Source organism: Podarcis bocagei (assembly GCF_964188305.1).
Source record: "Podarcis bocagei genome assembly, chromosome: 5".
Classification (NCBI taxonomy): Eukaryota; Metazoa; Chordata; class Lepidosauria; order Squamata; family Lacertidae; genus Podarcis; species Podarcis bocagei.
The window spans coordinates 11,183,279-11,204,195 of NC_138129.1; the positions used below are offsets into that span (position 1 = coordinate 11,183,279).

At 48.0% G+C, this 20,917-nt stretch overlaps 1 protein-coding gene across 1 annotated transcript in view; it reads left to right on the forward strand.

Annotated features, from left to right (window-relative positions):
- Positions 1 to 1,548: 1,548 nt before the first annotated feature.
- RBBP8NL (RBBP8 N-terminal like) overlaps positions 1,549 to 20,917 on the forward strand; it is a 30,169-nt gene continuing 10,800 nt past the window's right edge. Inside the window, exons 1-8 of the mRNA XM_081196208.1 lie at positions 1,549 to 1,711; positions 3,087 to 3,129; positions 4,183 to 4,278; positions 13,461 to 13,573; positions 13,823 to 13,895; positions 15,964 to 16,130; positions 17,401 to 17,483; positions 18,774 to 18,940. Coding sequence (XP_081052334.1) covers positions 1,645 to 1,711; positions 3,087 to 3,129; positions 4,183 to 4,278; positions 13,461 to 13,573; positions 13,823 to 13,895; positions 15,964 to 16,130; positions 17,401 to 17,483; positions 18,774 to 18,940 — 809 coding nt within the window. The 5' untranslated portion in view covers positions 1,549 to 1,644. The remainder of the gene's footprint in view (positions 1,712 to 3,086; positions 3,130 to 4,182; positions 4,279 to 13,460; positions 13,574 to 13,822; positions 13,896 to 15,963; positions 16,131 to 17,400; positions 17,484 to 18,773; positions 18,941 to 20,917) is intronic.

Below are 20,917 nucleotides of genomic sequence, written 5' to 3' on the forward strand. Positions count from 1 at the left end.
TTAGTGGGGCGGTACTTTGCCATTTCTAAGGGAGACACTTCTCAGTTTTCTGATACGTTCCAAAACAGAAATCTATACCCTTGCTTTAGCAGGTATTTGTCCTCATTTGCACCACAGAATCTATCTATGTACTGCCTTAAGGTGTCTTCGTAGAGGTTTAACTACCTTCCCCTTGTCTCTTTTTGCCCTCACATTCCAACATGACCTTTGCACATGACCTTTGCTCCTCCAATGCTACCAATCCGGAATATCTCCTGTTTCCTTAAACTACTAGCTAAGTGATGGCTAAGTTTCGGTCAGAGGTCTTTCCCATCTCCTGCTAGCTAGTGCTTTCAACAATCAAATAGAAGAGCCTACGTCCACAACATACGTTTAAAGCATATTACTTCCCCTAAAGGATCCTGGGAACTAGAGACGACCCCTTGCAGAACTTCAGTTCCTTGTACCCTTAAACTACAGTTCCCAGGATTTGGGAGAGGTGGGAGCTGTGTGCTTTGAATCCATTGTATGGACTTTAGCCTAACTGCCACGCAGGAAGGGTGAATTTTTAGGCAGGTGGGAACTGGAAGAAGGGAAAGATTAACCCTCTCCTCTCCACATACTGATCCCCACCACACCCAAGTGTGGTATGTTATGAAGTGTAGATAATGCGTGTGCAGATTAAATGAATGAAGTTCTTTTTTCTTTTCTTTTCTTTTCTTTTCTTTTGAAAGAGCACCACTTGGCTGATGAGAGTCATCCTTCCTGTTTAGCAACCAGCTATCAAATGACTTCTCTGTGTAACATAACACACCGCAATTTCATTCGGAAGCCAGAAAACTTCTCCGCTACTGCAAGATTAGGAAAGACCTGGTGAAAATGCCACAAAAGCAATCCCTAGAGAATGCTTAACGGGCCTCTGAGTTGCTTGAGTGGTGTTGTTTGTGCGTGCATGTAGAAAACTTCGAGATCCTTTCCTAAAAGAAAAAGAAACAGCCCCTTGTTTTCAACTTACTGAACCTACAGACGCACGTGCTACCTTTAAGTCAGCCCTGGGTGTCAGGAGGGTGGTGCTCCAGGCAAAGGTATCAATGCAATTTGAGCTTCCTGGAAAGATTTGCCTTCATGAAAGCCTTTCCCATCAGAGCCTGCCAATGGTCCTGAATGGGACTTGCAAAGCTTCTGAAACTAATGACACCTTTGGAAAACCACCAGAGAAATAAAACACCACTTAAGGGTAATGATTAAGGCAGGTGTCCAAAGGACATATGTGCAAACGCGATCCTTGCCTGTGAGAAACGGGTAGTTTAGAATGTAATCCCGCTTCTAGCCACACAAAGTTTATTTGGAGCCATTTTCCTGTTCACCTATGGTGAGCAAAAGTCTTTCTCTAGGGGACTAGGTAATGATGCCCACCCAAGGACAGCTGTGGACAGGATTCCTGTATTGCAGGGGGCTGGACTAGATGACCCTTGGGTCCCTTCAGTGCTGTCGGAGCTACATTATTAAAAACCCAATTTGACCCGTTTGATATTATTCATTACGTTTATTCATGCTTTCATTATAGACTACAAACTGGATGGTAGAGAAAATACTGAACAGGAAGCACCTGGTTTCATTTCTGCCCCGCCAAGTTGGGCGCACCCCCGAGACCACGCGGAGATCATGGCCGCAGAAAACTTTGCTGAATTCTTGAACAAACTGAAGGAATTGCATGAGAAGGAAGTCCAAGGTAAGAGAGGCATTTTTAAAGAAATTAAGGGAAAGGTCATTGCTTAATTCAGGAAGAGAAACATGGTCCGTAGAACTTCTGGTTAGTTAATACAGCAAGGGTGGGGAATTTCAGAAGCAGGGGCCAAATTTAGCCCTTTCACGCATGTCACAAATATTATACCTGAATGTATCCTTTCGACTTGACAGCTCAGGGAATATACCTAGCTTTAAAAATTACAGTGGTACCTCAGGTTAAGAACTTAATACGTTCTGGAGGTCTGTTCTTAACCTGAAACTGTTCTTAACCTGAGGTACCACTTTAGCTAATGGGGCCTCCCGCTGCTGCCGTGCAATTTCTCATCCTGAAGCAAAGTTCTTAACACGAGGTACTATTTCTGGGTTAGCGGAGTCTGTAACCTGAAGCGTCTGTAAGCCGAGGTACCACTGTATATAAAATCAACTGCTTTGCCAGTTTCCTCCATTCCAACGCTATTTTGGCCTTGGGAAAAGTACTCCTTTCTGTGCCACCTCCCCAAGTGTGAAGACATGTACAGTGGTACCTCGGGTTACATACGCTTCAGGTTACATACACTTCAGGTTACAGACTCCGCTAACCCAGAAATAGTGCTTCAGGTTAAGAACTTTGCTTCATGATGAGAACAGAAATTGTGCTCCAGTGGCACGGCAGCAGCAGGAGGCCCCATTAGCTAAAGTAGTGCTTCAGGTTAAGAACAGTTTCAGGTTAAGAACGGACCTCCGGAATGAATTGAGTACTTAAACTGAGGTACCACTATATACACACCTCCTACTCCAGGAAATGCCCAGAGATGACAATTGCTGGGCTCATTGTTAGCTAAGGGAAGCCAAATCTCATCACCGGGCTTGCCTCATGCTCCAGACATGCAAAGGAAGTTCTATTGTATTTTTGGGGGGTGGGTACTTGAGACATGCTTGCCTGTGCTCATCTTATACTTGGGTGTTGCCCTGACCCATCTGTCTAGGCTAATCTTGTGTAACCCTCCCCTTTCTGACGTTTCAGTGATGTAGCAATGATGTATTGATGCTGCTGTGCGAACTGTATTCTGGGATATGGTGGGAAAGTTTTAAAAGTCAATGTCGCCCCATGTTCAGGGTTCTTACTGCTGTTGAACCTGTTGCGCAACAATAAAGGATCTAAGTCTTGCTCCAAATTGCTTGGCCGGAATTTCCTTCTTTTACTGACCACATGGACCCGTGGGGGACTTGGACCCCAACGAGCTGGGCTGTTGAGTAGTCTCTCAACCCATAATTTTCTTTACCGACATGCTTTAGGCTTATCATGTGACATTCACAGTGTCATGTGACATGTGGCGAGGATCCAGCGTCTCATGCAAACGTTCTTCTAACTCTTTCAGGCCTGCAAACGAAACTGAACGAGCTCACCAATGAGAGATGCCGGTGAGTGAAGCACGTATTATGCTCTTTTTTGCTGCGGCGACTGGGGCTAAGATGGACTTGAGGCCATTTCAGAAAATCTGGGGCCGGTTCACACAATATGGCCCCCCCAAGACAATTGCCGTGGGAACACATTCACAGCTGTGGCTGGGTGCATACAAAATGGCGGGGAGAACATGGCTGCCACAGGTGCTTTGACAGCGGGGAGCAGTTTTTCAGCGCCTGTTCCTTATGCGCTTTCTTCAACATGGATTATGCTACAAACTTCCATCAGTCTATTTGTCCACACAGCAAGCATGGGGTGGGGTGTCAGGATGGCCAAATGGTCTTGGGTGTTGCGTTTAGGTCCCTTTCGCCCTCAGAGGTGCGGGTTTGAATCCCACTTCTGACAACAATTTGTTTGGGGTTGTAGCTCAGTGGCAGAAGGCCGCAGATTTAATCCCACATTTAAACCCTGCCAGTCAGTGTAAACCAGATGTGGGAAACATTTGGCCCTCCAGATCATGGGCAGGCAAACTAAGGCCCGGGGGCCGAATCCGGCCCAATTGTCTTCTAAATCCAGCCCATGGACAGTCCGGGAATCAGCGTGTTTTTACATGAGTAGAATGTGTCCTTTTATTTTAAATGCATCTCTGGATTATTTGTGGGGCCTGCCTGGTGTTTTTACATGAGTAGAATGTGTGCTTTTATTTAAAATGCATCCCTGGGTTATTTGTGGGGCATAGGAATTCATTCTTTTTTTTCTCTTCAAAATATAGTCCAGCCCCCCACAAAGTCTGAGGGACAGTGGACCGGCCCCCTGCTGAAAAAGTTTGCTAACCCCTGCTCCAGATGTTGCTGAACTCCCATCAGTCACAACAAGCATGGTCAATGGCCAAGGTTGTTGGGGATTGTAGTTCATCAAAAGCTGGAGGGTCAAAGGTTCCCCAGCTATGAACAGTACTGAGCAAACTGGATCAATGATGCGACCCTGCCTATAGTAGCTTACTATGTTCTTTAAGGGTGTGGGAATCTGCCGACCTTCTCATTTTGCTCCTTGCGCTCTCCCTGAATCAGAGACACCCAGAGAATTGAAGAGCTGTTCGCCAAAAACCACCAGCTACGAGAGCAACAGAAAGTCCTAAAAGAGAACGTGAAAGTGTTGGAAAACAGGTACAACAGGTGCTAGCTATGCCAACCCAGCTTTTTCTGCTGCCCACCAATGCCACTACCATCACCAGCCTCAATTGCCATCTGAGGATGCTTGAGAAATAAGATCACTGTGAATTCCAGTACGCACTTAACTGATCCCCATCTCCCAAACAGAGGTGTGGATTAGGCATGCAGCAGGTTCTCCATTCATGCTATGCAGCGGCGTAGCGTGGGTTGTCAGCACCCGGGGCAAGGCAAGTAATTTGCACCCCCTAACCCCTAACCTGCCGCCGCTGCCAGCTTCTTCTTGCTGCTGCCTGGGCTGGTCTGGTGTGGTTCTCTCCCGTGCTCAGCGCTGCGCTGGGCGGCCGCTGCACTGTCCCTCCCCCAGATAGTCCCTCGCTCTCTCTCCGCACCGCACGCCTGGCACCCACCCCCTCCACAGTGGGCGGCGACCCAGCGGCTCGGATCGGATTCGCACAGCCAGCACTGCAGTGAGAGAGAGAGAGTGAGCCAAGTAGGGGCAGAGAGCTGCGAGTGCGAGTGCGCCCCCCCCCCCCGATGTTGCGCCCGGTGCGGCTGGCCCCCCCTGCACCCCCCACGCTACGCCACTGATGCTATGCATAGTGATGTAGCACATTTTTTGTTTCCTTGACCTTTTGGCCTCACTTTGTAAAAGGCTTCTGTTTCTCTTTATTTCTCTTTTCTCTCTGTATTCAGGGTATACACACTTTCCCAAATGGGTGATACTTGGTGCATCTTAGATAGCGGCCTATAGCCCATGAGTCCAAAAAACACCCTCTTTATTTATATTCTCATACCAAGCCATAGTAATAGTCGTACCTTGGAACTCAAACGCCTTGGGCTCCCGAACAAATCAACTCCTGAACAATCGAAACCCAGAATTGAGTGTTCTGGTTTTCGAATGATTTTCAGAAACCGAACGTCTGGCGTGGCTTCCTGCAGCCAATCGGCAGCTGTGCTTTGGTTTTCGAACGGTTCCAGGAGTCGAATGGACTGTATTGATTAAAGTGTAAATATAAATGGACCCTGCTTCCACTTTGAACAGTATTTCAGTATTCAGATTACATTTACAGTGGTACCTTGGGTTAAGAACTTAATTCGTTCCGGAGGTCCATTCTTGACCTGGAAATGTTCTTAACCTGAAGCACCACTTTAGCTAATGTGGCCTCCTGCTGCCCCCGCATCACCACCACACAATTTCTGTTCTCATCCTGAAGCAAAGTTCTTAACCCGAGGTACTATTTCTGGGTTAGCGGAGTCTGTAACCTGAAGCGTCTGTAACCTGAGGTACCACTGTATAAGCGCAATAAAGTCTACAAATAGGCTTAAGAATCTTCTTTTCAAACATAACATTCAGTCTTCTGTAATATATATATAAGACTAATTTTTCCTTTACAGAGTTCATTTTTTTTAATAATCTGTAATTGAAACAAATGACTCCATTCATTGGATCCACATTCCATTTTTCTTCATTCATCTCACCCTTATTCAATTGATCCTATTTTCCCTTTAAAAGGCCAAACTGTTTTATACATTGCTGGAACTGCTCTGCCAGATTCCTGGCATTTTATTTTTTTTTAAAAAAAACCACCAATAAACCCATACCCGTCTACACAAAACTTGCCCATCTTTCTTTGACTCCCTCGGGGTTGTTTTTGGAGAATTCTCCCCTCAGATTTCTTTGCACCTCTGAAAACCTCAATGCTCGCAAATGGTGCTGGGGGGGGGGGTTCTTTCATAAGCAATGGCACTCACAGCCCAAACATTTATTCATTTTTTTATTTTATTGCATTTATGTGCCGCCTTTTCCTCTAGGGAGCTCAAGATGGAATACACGGTTCTCCCCTTCCTCATTTAATCCCCTCCACAACCCTGAGAGGTAGGCTAGGCTGAGAGGCAGTGACTGGCCCAAAGTCACCCATTGAGCTTCATGGCCAAGTGGCGATTTGAGCCCTGGTCTCCTGGGTCTTAGTCCTGTCAGGAGTTCAGCCTACACTCGAGTAGGACCCTGGCAGAGACACATGCCCAACTAGCATGTTCTCTCCCTCCTGGTTCGGGAGCTTCATAAGCTTTCTTCAGCCCAAACTTCACAGCGACCGATGCCAACAGACACCGGCACACTTAGGGATCCGCAGAGTCTTAACAGTTTGCGTAACAGAGCTCAGCAACTCAGCATTTTGGCTAATCTACTTTATAATACATATAAATACACATGGAGCACTGCAACATGGCTCCCTCTCTCTCTAGCATCAGACAGCAAAGAGAAAAAGAACAAAGGACAATAGTCCCACTTCACGGAACACAGTAACACAAACATCCTGTCTCCGTCACTTCCCACTTTATTGAGTCAAAACATACACTGTCATGTGATAGACAAAAATCCCATGACTGCAATCATGGAGCAGGAATTCTAACAAGTCCAACACTCTAACCACTGATCCACGCTGGCTCTCATTGGAAATTAGAAACTTTGGAAATACAGTGGTACCTCGGGTTACATACGCTTCAGGTTACATATGCTTCAGGTTACAGACTCCGCTAACCTAGAAATAGTACCTTGGGTGTGAGGGTTTGATTAGCTGCTTGTGCGTGAAAACGTGCTCCCTCAGAGTTTGTGCGCCCCCACAAACCTCCGTGTGTGACGGAGCTCCTCAGACATGTCTGCTCTAGTCACTAGTAGAGTCCGACAGTGGCTGCCTGCGGAAGCGTTTCCAGCAAAGAAGTTCCTTAACGGAAACGCGTCTCCTGGACTCACGGCGTGACAGTTTCCTGCGAGGTATGGGTCTCCCTATGGGAGACTCCGATACCTCCCCACTGTTCTCGCTGGAAGCCTCCCTGAGCCCTCCCTCCTGCTCGCATTCCCTCAGAGACCCACTCCTCCCCCTGCTGGTCCCTGCTTCAGCAGTTGAGTCTCTTTCATCCTGCCTGAGTCCCTCCACCACCTGATGCTCCGATGGCAGTTCCCTGACATCCACTTCCCCTCCAGGGCCCCCCTCACCCCCTCCCAATTCCTCCCCCCTGGGAGGTGAAGGGCTAAAACCCCGAAACGAATCTTCCTCATCTTCTGACGTCTCGAACAATTCTCTCCATCGATCGTCGTCCTGGCCAGCTGAATCCTCCTCCTCTTCAGAATCTGGGAACCCCTCCAACTCCTCTTCCTCGTCGGTGGTGGCAAAGTATTCCCTTCGGAACCTCGCTACAGGCTGAGGTTTACGTGGGAACCTCTGATGAAAAGTCTCTATTAAAACCTCGTCATTGACATCCTCTGCCCTAACCCAGGTGTTTTCCGACTCCGGTTCCCCTTCCCACATTACCAAATACTCTACTTGATCTCCCTTCCACCTGGAATCGAGGATCTCCGCTACATGGTAGCTGTGTTCCTTCTCCTCCATTGCTGGTCCCCTAGTGACCCTCCCCTCACTGTCTCCTCTATACGGTGACAGCAACGACCTGTGAAAAACTGGGTGCAGCTTCATGTGGTTCGGTAACCGGAGCCTGAAAGCCACTGGATTGACCTGCTGTATGACTTCAAACGGACCCAGCCTTTTGGGTCTTAATTTCTTACAACCTCCTTTGAATGGCAACCCTTGGGTTGACAGCCACACCTGGTCCCCCACCCTGATGCTTTCACCTTCCCTTCTGTTTTTGTCTGCTTGCCTCTTATATTCCTCCTTAGCCCTGTTTAAGTTGAGTTGGAGCTGGCGATGGATCGCTTCCATTTCTTCCACGAACTGTTCTGCAGCTGGAACGCTCCAGTTCTCCCCCTCCCCCCCTGGGAAGGCTCTGGGATGGCACCCGTGATTAGCCAAAAAGGGGCTCATCCCCGTGGACACGTTTTCTGCATTGTTGTAGGCAAATTCTGCCAACGCCAGCTTCTCCACCCAATCATTCTCTCTGTCATTAACATAACACCTCAAATATTGTTGGAGAACCCCATTTGCTCTTTCCGCCTGCCCGTTGGTTTCAGGATGACGGGCCGTCGAGAAATTAACCTCTACATGCAGTAAGCTCATGAGCTTCCTCCAGAACCTGGAAGTAAATTGTTTCCCTCGGTCTGAAACCACCCTCAAGGGGGCGCCATGCAACCTAAACACATTCTCTACAAACAATTTGGCGGTTTCTTCTGCTGTAACCGCATGTGAGCAGGCTATGAAGTGGGCCATTTTAGTTAACAGGTCTACTACAACCATGATGGCTGTTTTCCCTCTAGACCTTGGCAGATCAGTCATGAAATCTATTGCCACTGCTTCCCACGGTCTCTCAGGTGTGGGCAGTGGTTCTAATAAACCAGCCGGCGCCTGCCTCTCCCCCTTGGCTCTTTGGCATTGTTCACACCCTCTCACATACTCCCGCACATCTTCCCTGACCTTGGGCCACCAAAATTCCCTGGTAACCAGCCACATGGTTTTGTGTTGCCCAAAGTGCCCTGCTGTGGGGCTATCGTGCAGCTGCTTGAGTACTTTCTCCCTCAATTCCCCTTCAGGTATATATAACGCTCCCTTATAATACAATGCCCCATTTCTCTCCTCAAAACCACCGGGTTTGTCTTCCTCCCCTCTGAGATCCCTGAGTTTCCCCTGGGCGTATGCATCCTGCACCGTACCCTCTACCAATTCCCTTTGCCCCACCAAAGTCGCCCCACACACCCAGCGGTCCTCTGGAATGATATGGGTTTCTTCGGGTGCTCCCTCCCCCTCCAAATATTCAGGTTTGCGTGAGAGAGCGTCCGCCCTAACATTCTCTGGGCCTGGCACATAACAAATCTCAAAGTTAAATTTGGAGAACTCTTGGGCCCATCTCAACTGCCTTTGGTTGAGCACTCGCGCCGTTCTCCAGTACTCTAGATTTTTATGGTCCGTGCACACTTGCACTTTATGTTGTGCACCAACTAGCAGATGCCTCCATCTCCGGAACGCCTCATGAATAGCAAGCAGTTCTCGGTCGTACACCGTGTAGTTCCTCTCGGATTTGTTCAGCTTCCGCGAGAAGAAGGCACACGGACGCCACTCCGACTCCTCCTTCCCCGGCTGCAGAAGAAGCACCGCCCCTATGGCTCTGTCAGATGCGTCTGTTTCAACCCTTAGCTTCTTTCGTAAATCCACATGCAGAAGTTGTTCTTCAGAGGCGAAGGCCCTTTTCAGTTCCTCAAACGCTCGCTCCGCCTCCGCCGTCCATACAAACTTCTTCTTACTGCTGAGACAGTCAGTGATGGGCGCCGTCAGATGGGCGAAGTTGCGGATGAACTTACGATAAAAGTTTCCAAACCCTAGGAACCTCTGCACATCCTTCTTGGTTTTGGGTGTTTTCCATTCCAGCACTGCCTGTACCTTGCCGGGATCCATGGCCAATCCCTTGTCTGACAGGCGGTACCCCAGGAATTCCACCTCCTTGGTATGGAACCGACACTTCTCCAGTTTGACCCACAGCCTGTTGGCTTGCAGTCTGCTCAACACTTCTCTGACGTCTCTCACATGTTGCTCCTCATTCTCAGAATACACCAACACATCATCTAGAAAGGCAACGCAATTCTTGTAGAGCAAAGGGCCCAGCACGTGGTTCATAAAAGATTGAAAACACGCGGAGCCTGCTTGTAATCCAAATGGCATAACGAGGTATTCAAACGCCCCCAAAGGGGTAAACATGGTGGTTTTCCATTCATCCCCTTTCCTTATGCGTATCAGGTTGTACGCCCCCCTTAGATCCAGCTTTGTGAAAATCTTTCCCTTCCTCACCATGGTCAAAATATCATCAATTCTGGGCATAGGGAACGCCACCGGTTCAGTCACTGCATTCAGCCGCCTAAAATCACATACAAGTCTCGGCTTGTCCGCATTTTTTTTGTCCACAAAGAACACTGGGCTCCCCCCTGCTGCTTTGGACTCTCTGATGAAGCCTCTCTTCAGGTTCTTGTCAATGAACCCTCGCAACTCCTGCATTTCCCTGTCTGACATGGCATACAACTTGCCCACGGGAAGCTGTGCTCCAGGGAGTAAATTGATCTGACAATCAAAGGGTCTATGAGGTGGTAGTTGGTCAGCTTCCTTCTCACTGAACACGTCGCTGAGATCTGCATACTGTGGTGGTACCTTCACCTTCCCCATTACTTCAGTCCCTGCTAGGGTGGCTTGGGCCCCTACTGAACCCTTCTCCCCTTTGCAGTGTTCTAGGCAATGTGCTGAACCAAAGGACACCACTCTTTGATGCCAGCCAACCAGCGGATCATGTAGAGCTAGCCAGCTCATTCCCAAAATAATGGGAGCGCCTCCCAGGGTGGCCACATTAAACGCTATCAGTTCTGTGTGCCTTGCCACCCTCATTATCATTGGGACAGTCTGCAAGCGGACTCCTCCTCCCAACAACTCCCTGCCATCAATCGTGGTCACCTGCAGGGGGTTGCTTAAAGGGATGGTCTGTATCTGGTGTTCAGCAGCAAACTCCTTGCTCATAAAATTGCAGGAGCTGCCTGAGTCCAATAGCGCCTTTATTTTTAGGGGGTGCCCATTCTGCAGCTCTAGCGACACTTCAATCACTAGAGCAGGTCGAGGAGCTTCTGGCACGGGCACTTTCACTGCTCTTTGGCCTGGCTGCAGTGCCCCAATTGTGGCAACCAGGCGTTGGCTTTTACCTGCTCCGCTCCCCCTTCTTCTCCCCCCTCAACAGCTCCCACCATCCCTTGCCATTCCTTCCTCTGGGGGCAGACTCTGGCAAAGTGGCCTGGCTGTTGGCAGAGATAGCATTTCCGGGGGCCCTTTCCCTCCTTCTTAGCTCCCTCGCTGGTTTTTGAAAATGCGCGCGCGCGCGCTGTTCCGATTTCCATCGGCTCTGCCGGCGGGAAAGCTGGCTCAGGAATGTCTGGAATGCGGAACTCCTTCCAACGTTCCCCTCTCCCTTCCCGCCTCTCCAAGGCTCTTGCCTCCTGCCGCGCTCCTATGGTCAGCGCAGATTTGGTCAGCTGATCCATAGACTCCGCCCTGGGGCTCCGTGCCAGCTCGTCTTTCACCCCCGAAGAAAGACCTTCTTCAAATAGCATTTGAACGGGTGCCGCCGATAAATCCCAACTCAGTCTGTGAATCAGCATGGTAAACTCAGTCCAATATTCACGGACAGATCGACTCCCCTGCTTACAAGCCATTAGCTGTCTGCGCACCACCCCTTCCTCAATATCGCTGGAAAACATGATATCCATTGCACGAAAGAACTTCATTGTGTCCTTTAGTATGTCATTGTGCGTTGCCATTAGGGGTCGAACCCAGTCTCTAGCCCCTTTCTCAAGATGCCCAATTACAAAAGCAACTCGCGATTCCTCATCAGGGAACTCATCGAACTGCACATTAAGGGCATATTGCATCTCTGTCCTAAAAGCATGGTAGTCCTTGGGGTCCCCCCCAAATTTCTGCACCAATCCTGGTACCTTTCTGGGGAATTGAGTGGCTCTCCCCTTCTTGTCTGCATCCTGAGCCCTTCTCTCCTCCAGCCTCGCCGTCTGCAGGGCCAGTTGAACCTCCAACGCTCGGTATCTATCTTCCAAGCTTGGACCAGCTCCAGCCCCTGCTCCTCCGGTTCCGGTTGGTTCGCTCATGATGCCTTCTCTTGCACAGGCAGCGTACAAAGACTGTCGGACTGCTGTGAGGGTTTGATTAGCTGCTTGTGCGTGAAAACGTGCTCCCTCAGAGTTTGTGCGCCCCCACAAACCTCCGTGTGTGACGGAGCTCCTCAGACATGTCTGCTCTAGTCACTAGTAGAGTCCGACAGTGGCTGCCTGCGGAAGCGTTTCCAGCAAAGAAGTTCCTTAACGGAAACGCGTCTCCTGGACTCACGGCGTGACAGTTTCCTGCGAGGTATGGGTCTCCCTATGGGAGACTCCGATACCTCCCCACTGTTCTCGCTGGAAGCCTCCCTGAGCCCTCCCTCCTGCTCGCATTCCCTCAGAGACCCACTCCTCCCCCTGCTGGTCCCTGCTTCAGCAGTTGAGTCTCTTTCATCCTGCCTGAGTCCCTCCACCACCTGATGCTCCGATGGCAGTTCCCTGACATTGGGTTAAGAACTTTGCTTCAGGATGAGAACAGAAATCATGCTCTGGTGGCGTGGCAGCAGCGGGAGGCCCCATTAGCTAAAGTGGTGCTTCAGGTTAAGAACAGTTTCAGGTTAAGTACGGACCTCCAGAACGAATTAAGTACTTACCGGTAACCCGAGGTACCATTGTAGAAGGAATGACTAAGTGTGAAGGGTGTGTGTGTGTCTCTTTCAGGCCATCATTCCAGGACAGCCTCTCTGCTCAAAATATGTGACTTTCTCGTACCTTTTATCATATGTGGTGGTTGTGTAAGGCAATAAAAGCATTTTGGGAAACGATATATAACGAACTGAAAAAGATGTTTTAAAAAAACTTTTGTTAAAAAAAAACTAGAAGCTTTTCTATTAGGAATTCTAGGTACCTAATTCCTATAACAAAGGAATACAAAAAACTTTTTACATATGTGACAGCAGCTGCACGGATGCTATTAGAGAAGAGATGGAAAGAAGATGAAGCCCCTACCAGAGAGAAATGGCAAATCAAGCTGTTAGACTATGTCGAAATGGCTGGAAGACTGGGGAACCAAGAAGACATAAACTTCAATAAAGTATGGGGGGGGTTATAATTTATCTAGGAGATCACTGTAAACAGATGAAAACACTAGCAGGATTTTAATAACACTTGTAATGTAAGGAAAATTATGGGCAAGATGGAAAGATACAAAACATGGATTGTGGAATAATATGCAGTTAAGAGGGTGTACAATAGGAACCACTGAGGGGAAGGTGGGAAGTCCAGAGATCTGGAGAAATCTCTAAATATGGATATGTAATTTGGATTGTTATAAACTAATACAGTGGTACCTCAGGTTAAGTACTTAATTCGTTCCAGAGGTCCATTCTTAACCTGACACTGTTCTTAACCTGAAGCACCACTTTAGGTAATGGGGCCTCCCGCTGCTACCGTGCCACCAGAGCACAATTTCTGTTCTCATCCTGAAGCAAAGTTCTTAACCTGAAGCACTATTTCTGGGTTAGCGGAGTCTGTAACCTGAAGCGCATGTAACCCGAGGTACCACTGTATTTGTAAAATCAAATAAAAATTATTACAGAAAAATAAAAATCAAGATGTGACGTTCTCCTTGTCTCTGAATTACTTTTTAAAGGTTGCGAGCTGGTCTCTGCGACAGATGCCAAGTGACCCAGGAGCTTGCGAAGAAGAAGCAACGCGAGTTTGGCAAGGCCCATTTCCAGAGCCTTCAGCACATCTTCATCCTCAGTAAGCGCCGAGGAAATCTGGTGTCTCCTCCCTTACAGTCAGAGAGAGCGATACATGGGAGTCAGATCCCTCTCTCTTTATTTAGTAAAGAATGGGTGGGACATTGTCCTTGAAGCTCAAGTAAGGGGATGCAACATCGGGAGATGGTTGCAAAATGCCACCTGTGTATGCCCACTTCTGAGGGTTAGAAATCAGAGAATGCGTCCGGCTTCACCTAATACAGAAACCTCTTCCTCTTCTCCGTTACAGGTAATGAAATGAACAAGGTGAGAGAGGAAAACAAGAGCCTGAAAGAAGAAATTAAGAGGCTCTGCGGCACAGAGTAAGTTCTTCACAACACACACACACACACACACACACACACACACACACACATATATATATATATATATATATATGTATGTATGTATATGTATATATATATATATATTATAAATATCAATACATTACAAAAGCTATACACACTTGACATTACATTACATATATTACATACAAAACATACACCACATATCTCACCTTCACCACCCCTTCCACCTACCTACCAACAAAGACACCGACATACTGTGGTTATTGACTTCCAACCAGTCTCATTGTGTAATTTTGTCAATCTTTAATCTATGCGCATTACATATTGGTTATTATGTTTATCCTTTATGATGATTACTTCCTTTCTCTCGTCTAACTTTTCTCTTCTTCTCTTTTTCTCCTCTAACTCCTCTATTTATTAGATTTAGTCATACTTCTGTCAGGAGATTTGAGTTTTCTATATAGGTTTTGAGAGACTCATTAAATATTGACCAATCCTTGTTAACTCTTTGTGTGGTGTTTCCTCTTAATCTCCCAGATAATTTTGCGAGCTGTGAGTATTCAATCATTTTTTTCTAATCAGTCAGTTTTCATAGGAATATTGTTACTTTTCCAACTTTTGGCTATTAGCGTCCTTGCTATGGTGGTAACGTATATAAATATAGGTCAGGCAGTTTTTGTAATTTCTCGTGACATAATACCAAGTAAAAACGCCTCAGGTTTTTTGTTGAATTAAAATTTAAACATTTTTTTAAAATTTCATTATAAAAAACCTCCCAGAATTCTCTTATTTTCTGGCACTCCCACCACATGTGGATAAACGTATCTATTCCTTCTTTACACCTCCAACAAGTATTTGTGTTCTTCTTGTATATCTTTGCCAATTTGACCGGGGTTAAATACCACCTGTATTGCATTTTCAGTACGTTTTCTCTTAAATTATAACACAGAGTGAATCATCTTCACAACACATTTAAAGCAGTATCATATCACTTTGAAAGAGTTGTGGCTTCTCCCCAAGAAGCCCAGACACAGCTCCCTCCTTGCAATGTGTCCATTTATTAAATAAATAAAACAATAGCTCATGCCTCTGCACCATGAACCTATCACCAGGCCATGACGACAGAAGATTTCACCCGAAGTCCGTTAGAGTTAGCTGAACAGCATTATAGAGCACAGAAGTGCATTTTTTTTGCAGAGAACCTCTGCTATTGAAGGTAACCATAGCTACCAGCAGGTGGAGCTTTTGTATAACTTACGTCTAGACTAAGGAATTCCTGGGAGCTGCAGTGATGGGAATGAGACGAGAAGTTTGACTAGCTGCCATTTCTGTTGTGTCCCTGTTTTTTCTTGCAACAGATAATTCTGAACAATTATCGTAAGCTGCCTTGTTGAGGAGAGATGATAACTGCTGAAAAGTGGGCTTTAAATGTTATAGGTAAAGATTAAGACTTGTTGTTTAGTCGTGTCCGACTCTTCGTGACCCCGTGGACCAGAGCACACCAGGCACTCCTGTCTTCCACTGCCTCCCGCAGTTTGGTCAGCTCATGCTGGTAGCTTCGAGAACACTGTCCAACCATCTCGTCCTCTGTCGTCCCCTTCTCCTTGTGCCCTCCATCTTTCCCAACATCAGGGTCTTTTCCAGGGAGTCTTCTCTTCTCATGAGGTGGCCAAAGTACTGGAGTCTCAGCTTCAGGATCTGTCCTTCCAGTGAGCACTCAGGGCTGATTTCCTTAAGAATGGAGAGGTTTGATCTTCTTGCAGTCCATGGGACTCTCAAGAGTCTCCTCCAGCACCATAATTCAAAAGCATCAATTCTTCGGCGATTACGATTAAGACAGGCATCCCCAAATTTGGCCCTCCAGATGTTTTGGGACTATGATTCCCATCATCCTGGTCACTGGGTCCTGTTAGCTAGGGATGGTGGGAGTTGTAGTCCCAAAACATCTGGAGGGCCGAGTTTGGAGATGCCTGGATTAAGAGGATTCTAGCGTTCACTCCTCATGCAAATGGAGCAATTCAGTCAGGTGCCCGCGTCCCTGCTGTAGTTTCTTTTTTCATTCTTTTCCTTTGTGTTTCCACAGGGACAGACAGAAGCCTCTGAGAGGGTCGTCGAGAGAAGGGAGCTCCAACCCCAACTCCCCGCTGCCCTTGATCTCCACACAGAGCAGGAAATCCAGCGCTGAGAAATCCACAAGCCAAGAAGCAGAAGACGAGTATGACGAACCGTTCGGCCGTCCGCTGGCAGGAGGCATGTTCTCCTGGGGCTGGCCCCAGTTTGCTCTGTGGCAGGGCTAGGGAACCCTTTTAGGCCCAGGGCAGAATTGCCCTCGTAGGCAACCTCCTGAGGTGCTCAGCGGTGGGGGCTGGCGCCCATTGGAACTGGTAGAGCATAAGGCAGAGAGGCCAACAGTAAGTGGAGTCAAAGCAATGACAGATAGACAATTATTATTACAGTGGTACCTCAGGTTACATAAGCTTCAGGTTACATACGCTTCAGGTTACAGACTCCTTTAACCCAGGCATAGTGCTTCAGGTTAAGAACTTTGCTTCAGGATGAGAACAGAAATCGTGCTCTGGCGGCGTGGCAGCAGCAGCAGGAGGCCCCATTAGCTAAAGTGGTGCTTCAGGTTAAGAACAGTTTCAGGTTAAGTATGGACCTCTGGAACGAATTAAGTACTTAACCCGAGGTACCACTGTATTATTATTATTATTATTATTATTATTATTATTATTTATACCCCGCCCATCTGGCACTCCCCAGGCACTCTCAGCGGTTCCCAACAGAATATTAAAAACACGATAAAATACCAAATGTCAAAAACATTCCTAAACAGGGTTGCCTTCAGATGTCTTCTAAAAGTCAGATAGTTATTTATTTTCTGGACATCTGATGGGAGGGCGTTCCACAGGGCAGGTGCCACCACCGAGAAGGCCCTCTTCCTGGTTCCCTGTAGCTTCACTTCTCACATTGAGGGAACCACCAGAAAGCCCTCGAAGCTGGACCTCAGTGTCCGGGCAGAACGATGGGGGTGGAGACGCTCCTTCAGGTATACTGAGCAGACTCATTCTCGTTTTGTCTCCATCCTCTTCCCTGCTGAGGTCTTTAAGGGCAACACTAAGCCTGGGGGAGAATAAGTTGGCGGCCACTGATGGCCCCTAGACTGCATGTCAGTAAGAAGGCAGGCAGGCAGGGGCTGGTTGAGGTTGGTGGGACAATGTGCCATTTGCCCTAATGAACCAGCCTCCACTGAGCACTGCTCAGGCCCTGCTTGTAGACTTCCTGTGGACATCTTGTTGGCCACCATGAAAACAGACTGCTGGACTAGATGGACTAGGTTCTTAAGTTCTGAGGGCGACAGACCAGAGTTGGATGGGTCCTCTGCGTTCAAATACATGGCCCACGTTGGGCAAAAGCTTCTGGCATTGCAGGGGGCTGAACTAGACGGCCCTCGTGGTCGCTTCCAACTCAAGATTCTATGATTCTTTGAAACATCTGATCCTCTCTTTCCTTCTTCCAGATCAGTCTCCAGGACAGAGAAGCTCCCCAAGTAGCAGGGTCTCTCCGAACATCCTTCTCCAGGGAGAACGTGCTGTGGAGATGGTAAGCATTTCCCTAGCTAACTTGTTATTCTCTATCTTTCCGAAACCAGAAGAAAGAGGAAGGCAATGGATGAAGCAAGGCTGTTGAGACCCATTTGAAAGGTACGGGCCTGTTTCCAACTCCAGAGGCCTTGACAGCTGTTGTAAACAAAATTTGCCCTTTTTCCCTTATCCAAGAGCCCGTATAGAGTTCTTACGTGGGTTTCCTATTGATAGGAGAAAATAACAGAGGCCAACCAGAGAATATTTAAAACAAAGCAGCTAGTAAGCCTGATCTTTATTGATCTGTTGCAACAGGGTTCTCCCCTCACACGCAGGAGAAAGGAGGAGGACCCAGAACAAAGGTGTGCCTGCCCTTATATAGACAATTAAAATTCCCTGCCCTGGAGCTCAAGACCACCCCTCCATACATCATACATACGTCACAGAAGGGGTGTAACCCAAGACCAACCCCCACAAACCTACATCACAGAAAAGGTGATCTACAACAGAAATCTGAATGTTGTTGTTTTTCCTGTCTGCCAGGTTATCTGATAATGCCTTATCTGATTGACTTTATATATATATAAGAGCTTAAATCTTATTATTACATAGCCTCGTGCTACTTTTTTAGCCTGGAATGTGGGATCGGACTTGCAAAGCGGTGCAGCATGAGGAGAAAAATGCACCCTAAAAAAAATAATGCACCCAGGGCCAGGGCCCCCCCTTCACCCCTCCTACACCTCTGGCCCTGCCTCTTGAAAATGTTAAACGACACTTCCCCACTCTTTTTGCCTCCTTCCCCCAGACAATACAGGCTTGAAATAATGCAACAAAGCTGTAATGGTTCTAGGGGTTGCTCGTGCGTAAATCGGCGCCACACCTGGCTGGGTTGCCTAAGTGAACCCTTTCTGTCTGGACAGCCACTCGCCCGTGGCTGTTTCAATCGCTGGCAGTATCCGTCAGTGGGCGTTTCCTGAACTTCTTCCAGCAAAGAAGCTCTTTGACGCCTAGTCTCCGCCTATTTTCCCTGCACGGAAGCCTTCTGCGCAGGGAGGGTGTGGGCAGCGGAGGACCCGTGCTCTCCCCGCTGGTCCCCGGCGAGGAGTCTTGGAGCCACCTCGCCGATTCCCCCATCTGCCCCCCTTCTCCACTGGTGCTACGCTGATTTCCTTCCCCAGAAGATGTGCTGCTTCTCTCCCTCCCGGGACGCTCTCCGGAATCCCTCTGGAGCCCTCCCTCTCCCTCTGGCTCTGATGGCAGTTCCCTGAGAAAAGCCTTTCTCCTCTTCCTGTCTCCCCTCTGTTATTAGCATTCTTCTCAGAGGATAGCTAACCAGTTGCACGGAACAATTGCGTTACTGAGGCCTGGCTCGAGATCCTGCTCTCAGGAAAGGGATTGCCCAGGAAGTCCCGTCCCACCCCCTGCGAGTGAAACGCCCCCACCCCCAGCATCTGATCGAATTCCCAGCTTTGAAGCGTAAGTAAGAACTCAAGAAATAGCCTTGGTCCAGTATACCTGAAGGAGCATCTCCACCCCCATCGTTCTACCCGGACACTGAGGTCCAGTGCCAAGGGCCTTCTGGCGGTTCCCTCACTGCGAGAAGTGAAGTTACAGGGAACCAGGCAGAGGGCCTTCTCAGTAGTGGCGCCCGCCCTGTGGAACGCCCTCCCATCAGATGTCAAAGAGAACTACAACTACCAGACTTTTAGACGACATCTGAAGGCAGCCTGTTTAGGGAAACTTTTAATGTTTGATGCATTAGGTAAAGGTAAAGGGACCCCTGACCATTAGGTCCAGTCGTGGCCGACTCTGGGGTTGCGGCGATCATCTCGCTTTATTGGCCGAGGGAGCTGGCATACAGCTTCCGGGTCATGTGGCCAGCATGACTAAGCCGCTTCTGGCGAACCAGAGCAGCGCACGGAAACGCTGTTTACCTTCCCACCGGAGCGGTACCTATTTATCTACTTGCACTTTGACGTGCTTTCAAACTGCTAGGTCGGCAGGAGCAGGGACTGAGCAACGGGAGCTCACCCCGTCGTGGGGATTCGAACTGCCGACCTTCTGATTGGCAAGTCCTAGGCTCTGTGGTTTAACCCACAGCGCCACCCTCGCCCCATTGTTTGATGCATTACTTTATTTTAATATTTTGTTGGAAGCCGCCCAGAGTGGGTGGGGAAACCCAGCCAGATGGGCAGGGTATAAATAATAAATTATTATTATTATTATTATTATTATTATTATTATTATTATTATTATTATTATTATTATTATTATGGGCCTGCCTGAGCTACAAGGGCCGGCCTGGTCTCTCCAAGAATATCCCAGGCCTCTCCCTTGCATTTTCAGCTTTCATCTGAAAGGGTGGGAAAACAAGTTTCTAGACCCTTTGATTTTGGTGGCATACAGAAAAAGTGATCACCGGGGTAAAGAGGGAAACATCCTTGCCACTGGCTTGCAGAGGGAGAAAAGAAGGACAAATCACCATGTGAAACAGCTTTTAGATCTAGATTCCAGTATCGCTACAGCCCACACATCTTATTGAAGTGCTTGCAATGGGATGTGTGCAGTGTGTTGAAACGTGACCAGTGAATTCAGGTCCCACACAGGTGTTGATAACGTAACTGGTTTATTATCAGGGGTTATATACAGATTTCTGGCATGGCTTCTATTACAGGCCTGCAGCAGGATTTCTCCCAGGACAAAACAAAGGTGAGAGAGGAGTCGGGAAACTAGATGTTGTTAAAGGAACAATGCGCTGTAAGTTCAGTACATCTGAACATAGCATAGCATGGTGAATCAGGAGCACTTAGATGATGGCTTCACCACCTCGACCTTCTGTCCAGGTTGACCAAAACAAAGTCACTCATTATGGAGTCTAGAGTCATAGAATTGTAGAATTGGACAGGACCCAAAGCATCATCTAGTCTAATTCCCAGCAGTGCAGGATAATAAATGGAAAGTGAGCACCCAGCTGGAATGCAGCCTGAGCCATTTGAATTTATGGTTTCCAATATAGCACTAAAACTCTCGTTCTGTCAGTGCAAGGGTTGCTTTTTGTGCAATGGAATGTTCTCCCCCATGCCTCCCCTAAAGCTGTTTAGGGGTTCTCCCAACTGTCTGTAGCAGATTTGGGAAGTGGGGTACACGTGGGTTTGGTACCCGTGGAGAAAGGAGAAGAGGAGAAGTCTCATTGCATAACCAGAAGTCCTTCCACTAATGGGACACATTAGGGCTGGCTCTGTGATGAGACAGAGGGAAGCAGCTGCCTCAGACAGCAGGTGCTAAGGGGCAGGGAGCAGGGAGAGCTGTGGGTACCATGCTTTGTACCCCCTACACTACCTAGCTGCCCTCAAGCACGGTGGAAGATACTTTCCTTTCACTAGTATTGAGGTAAGACTCAGCTGCCAATCCAATTGGCTTCTGTATGTGCCTTGGGGAAGGGCACCATCTTGT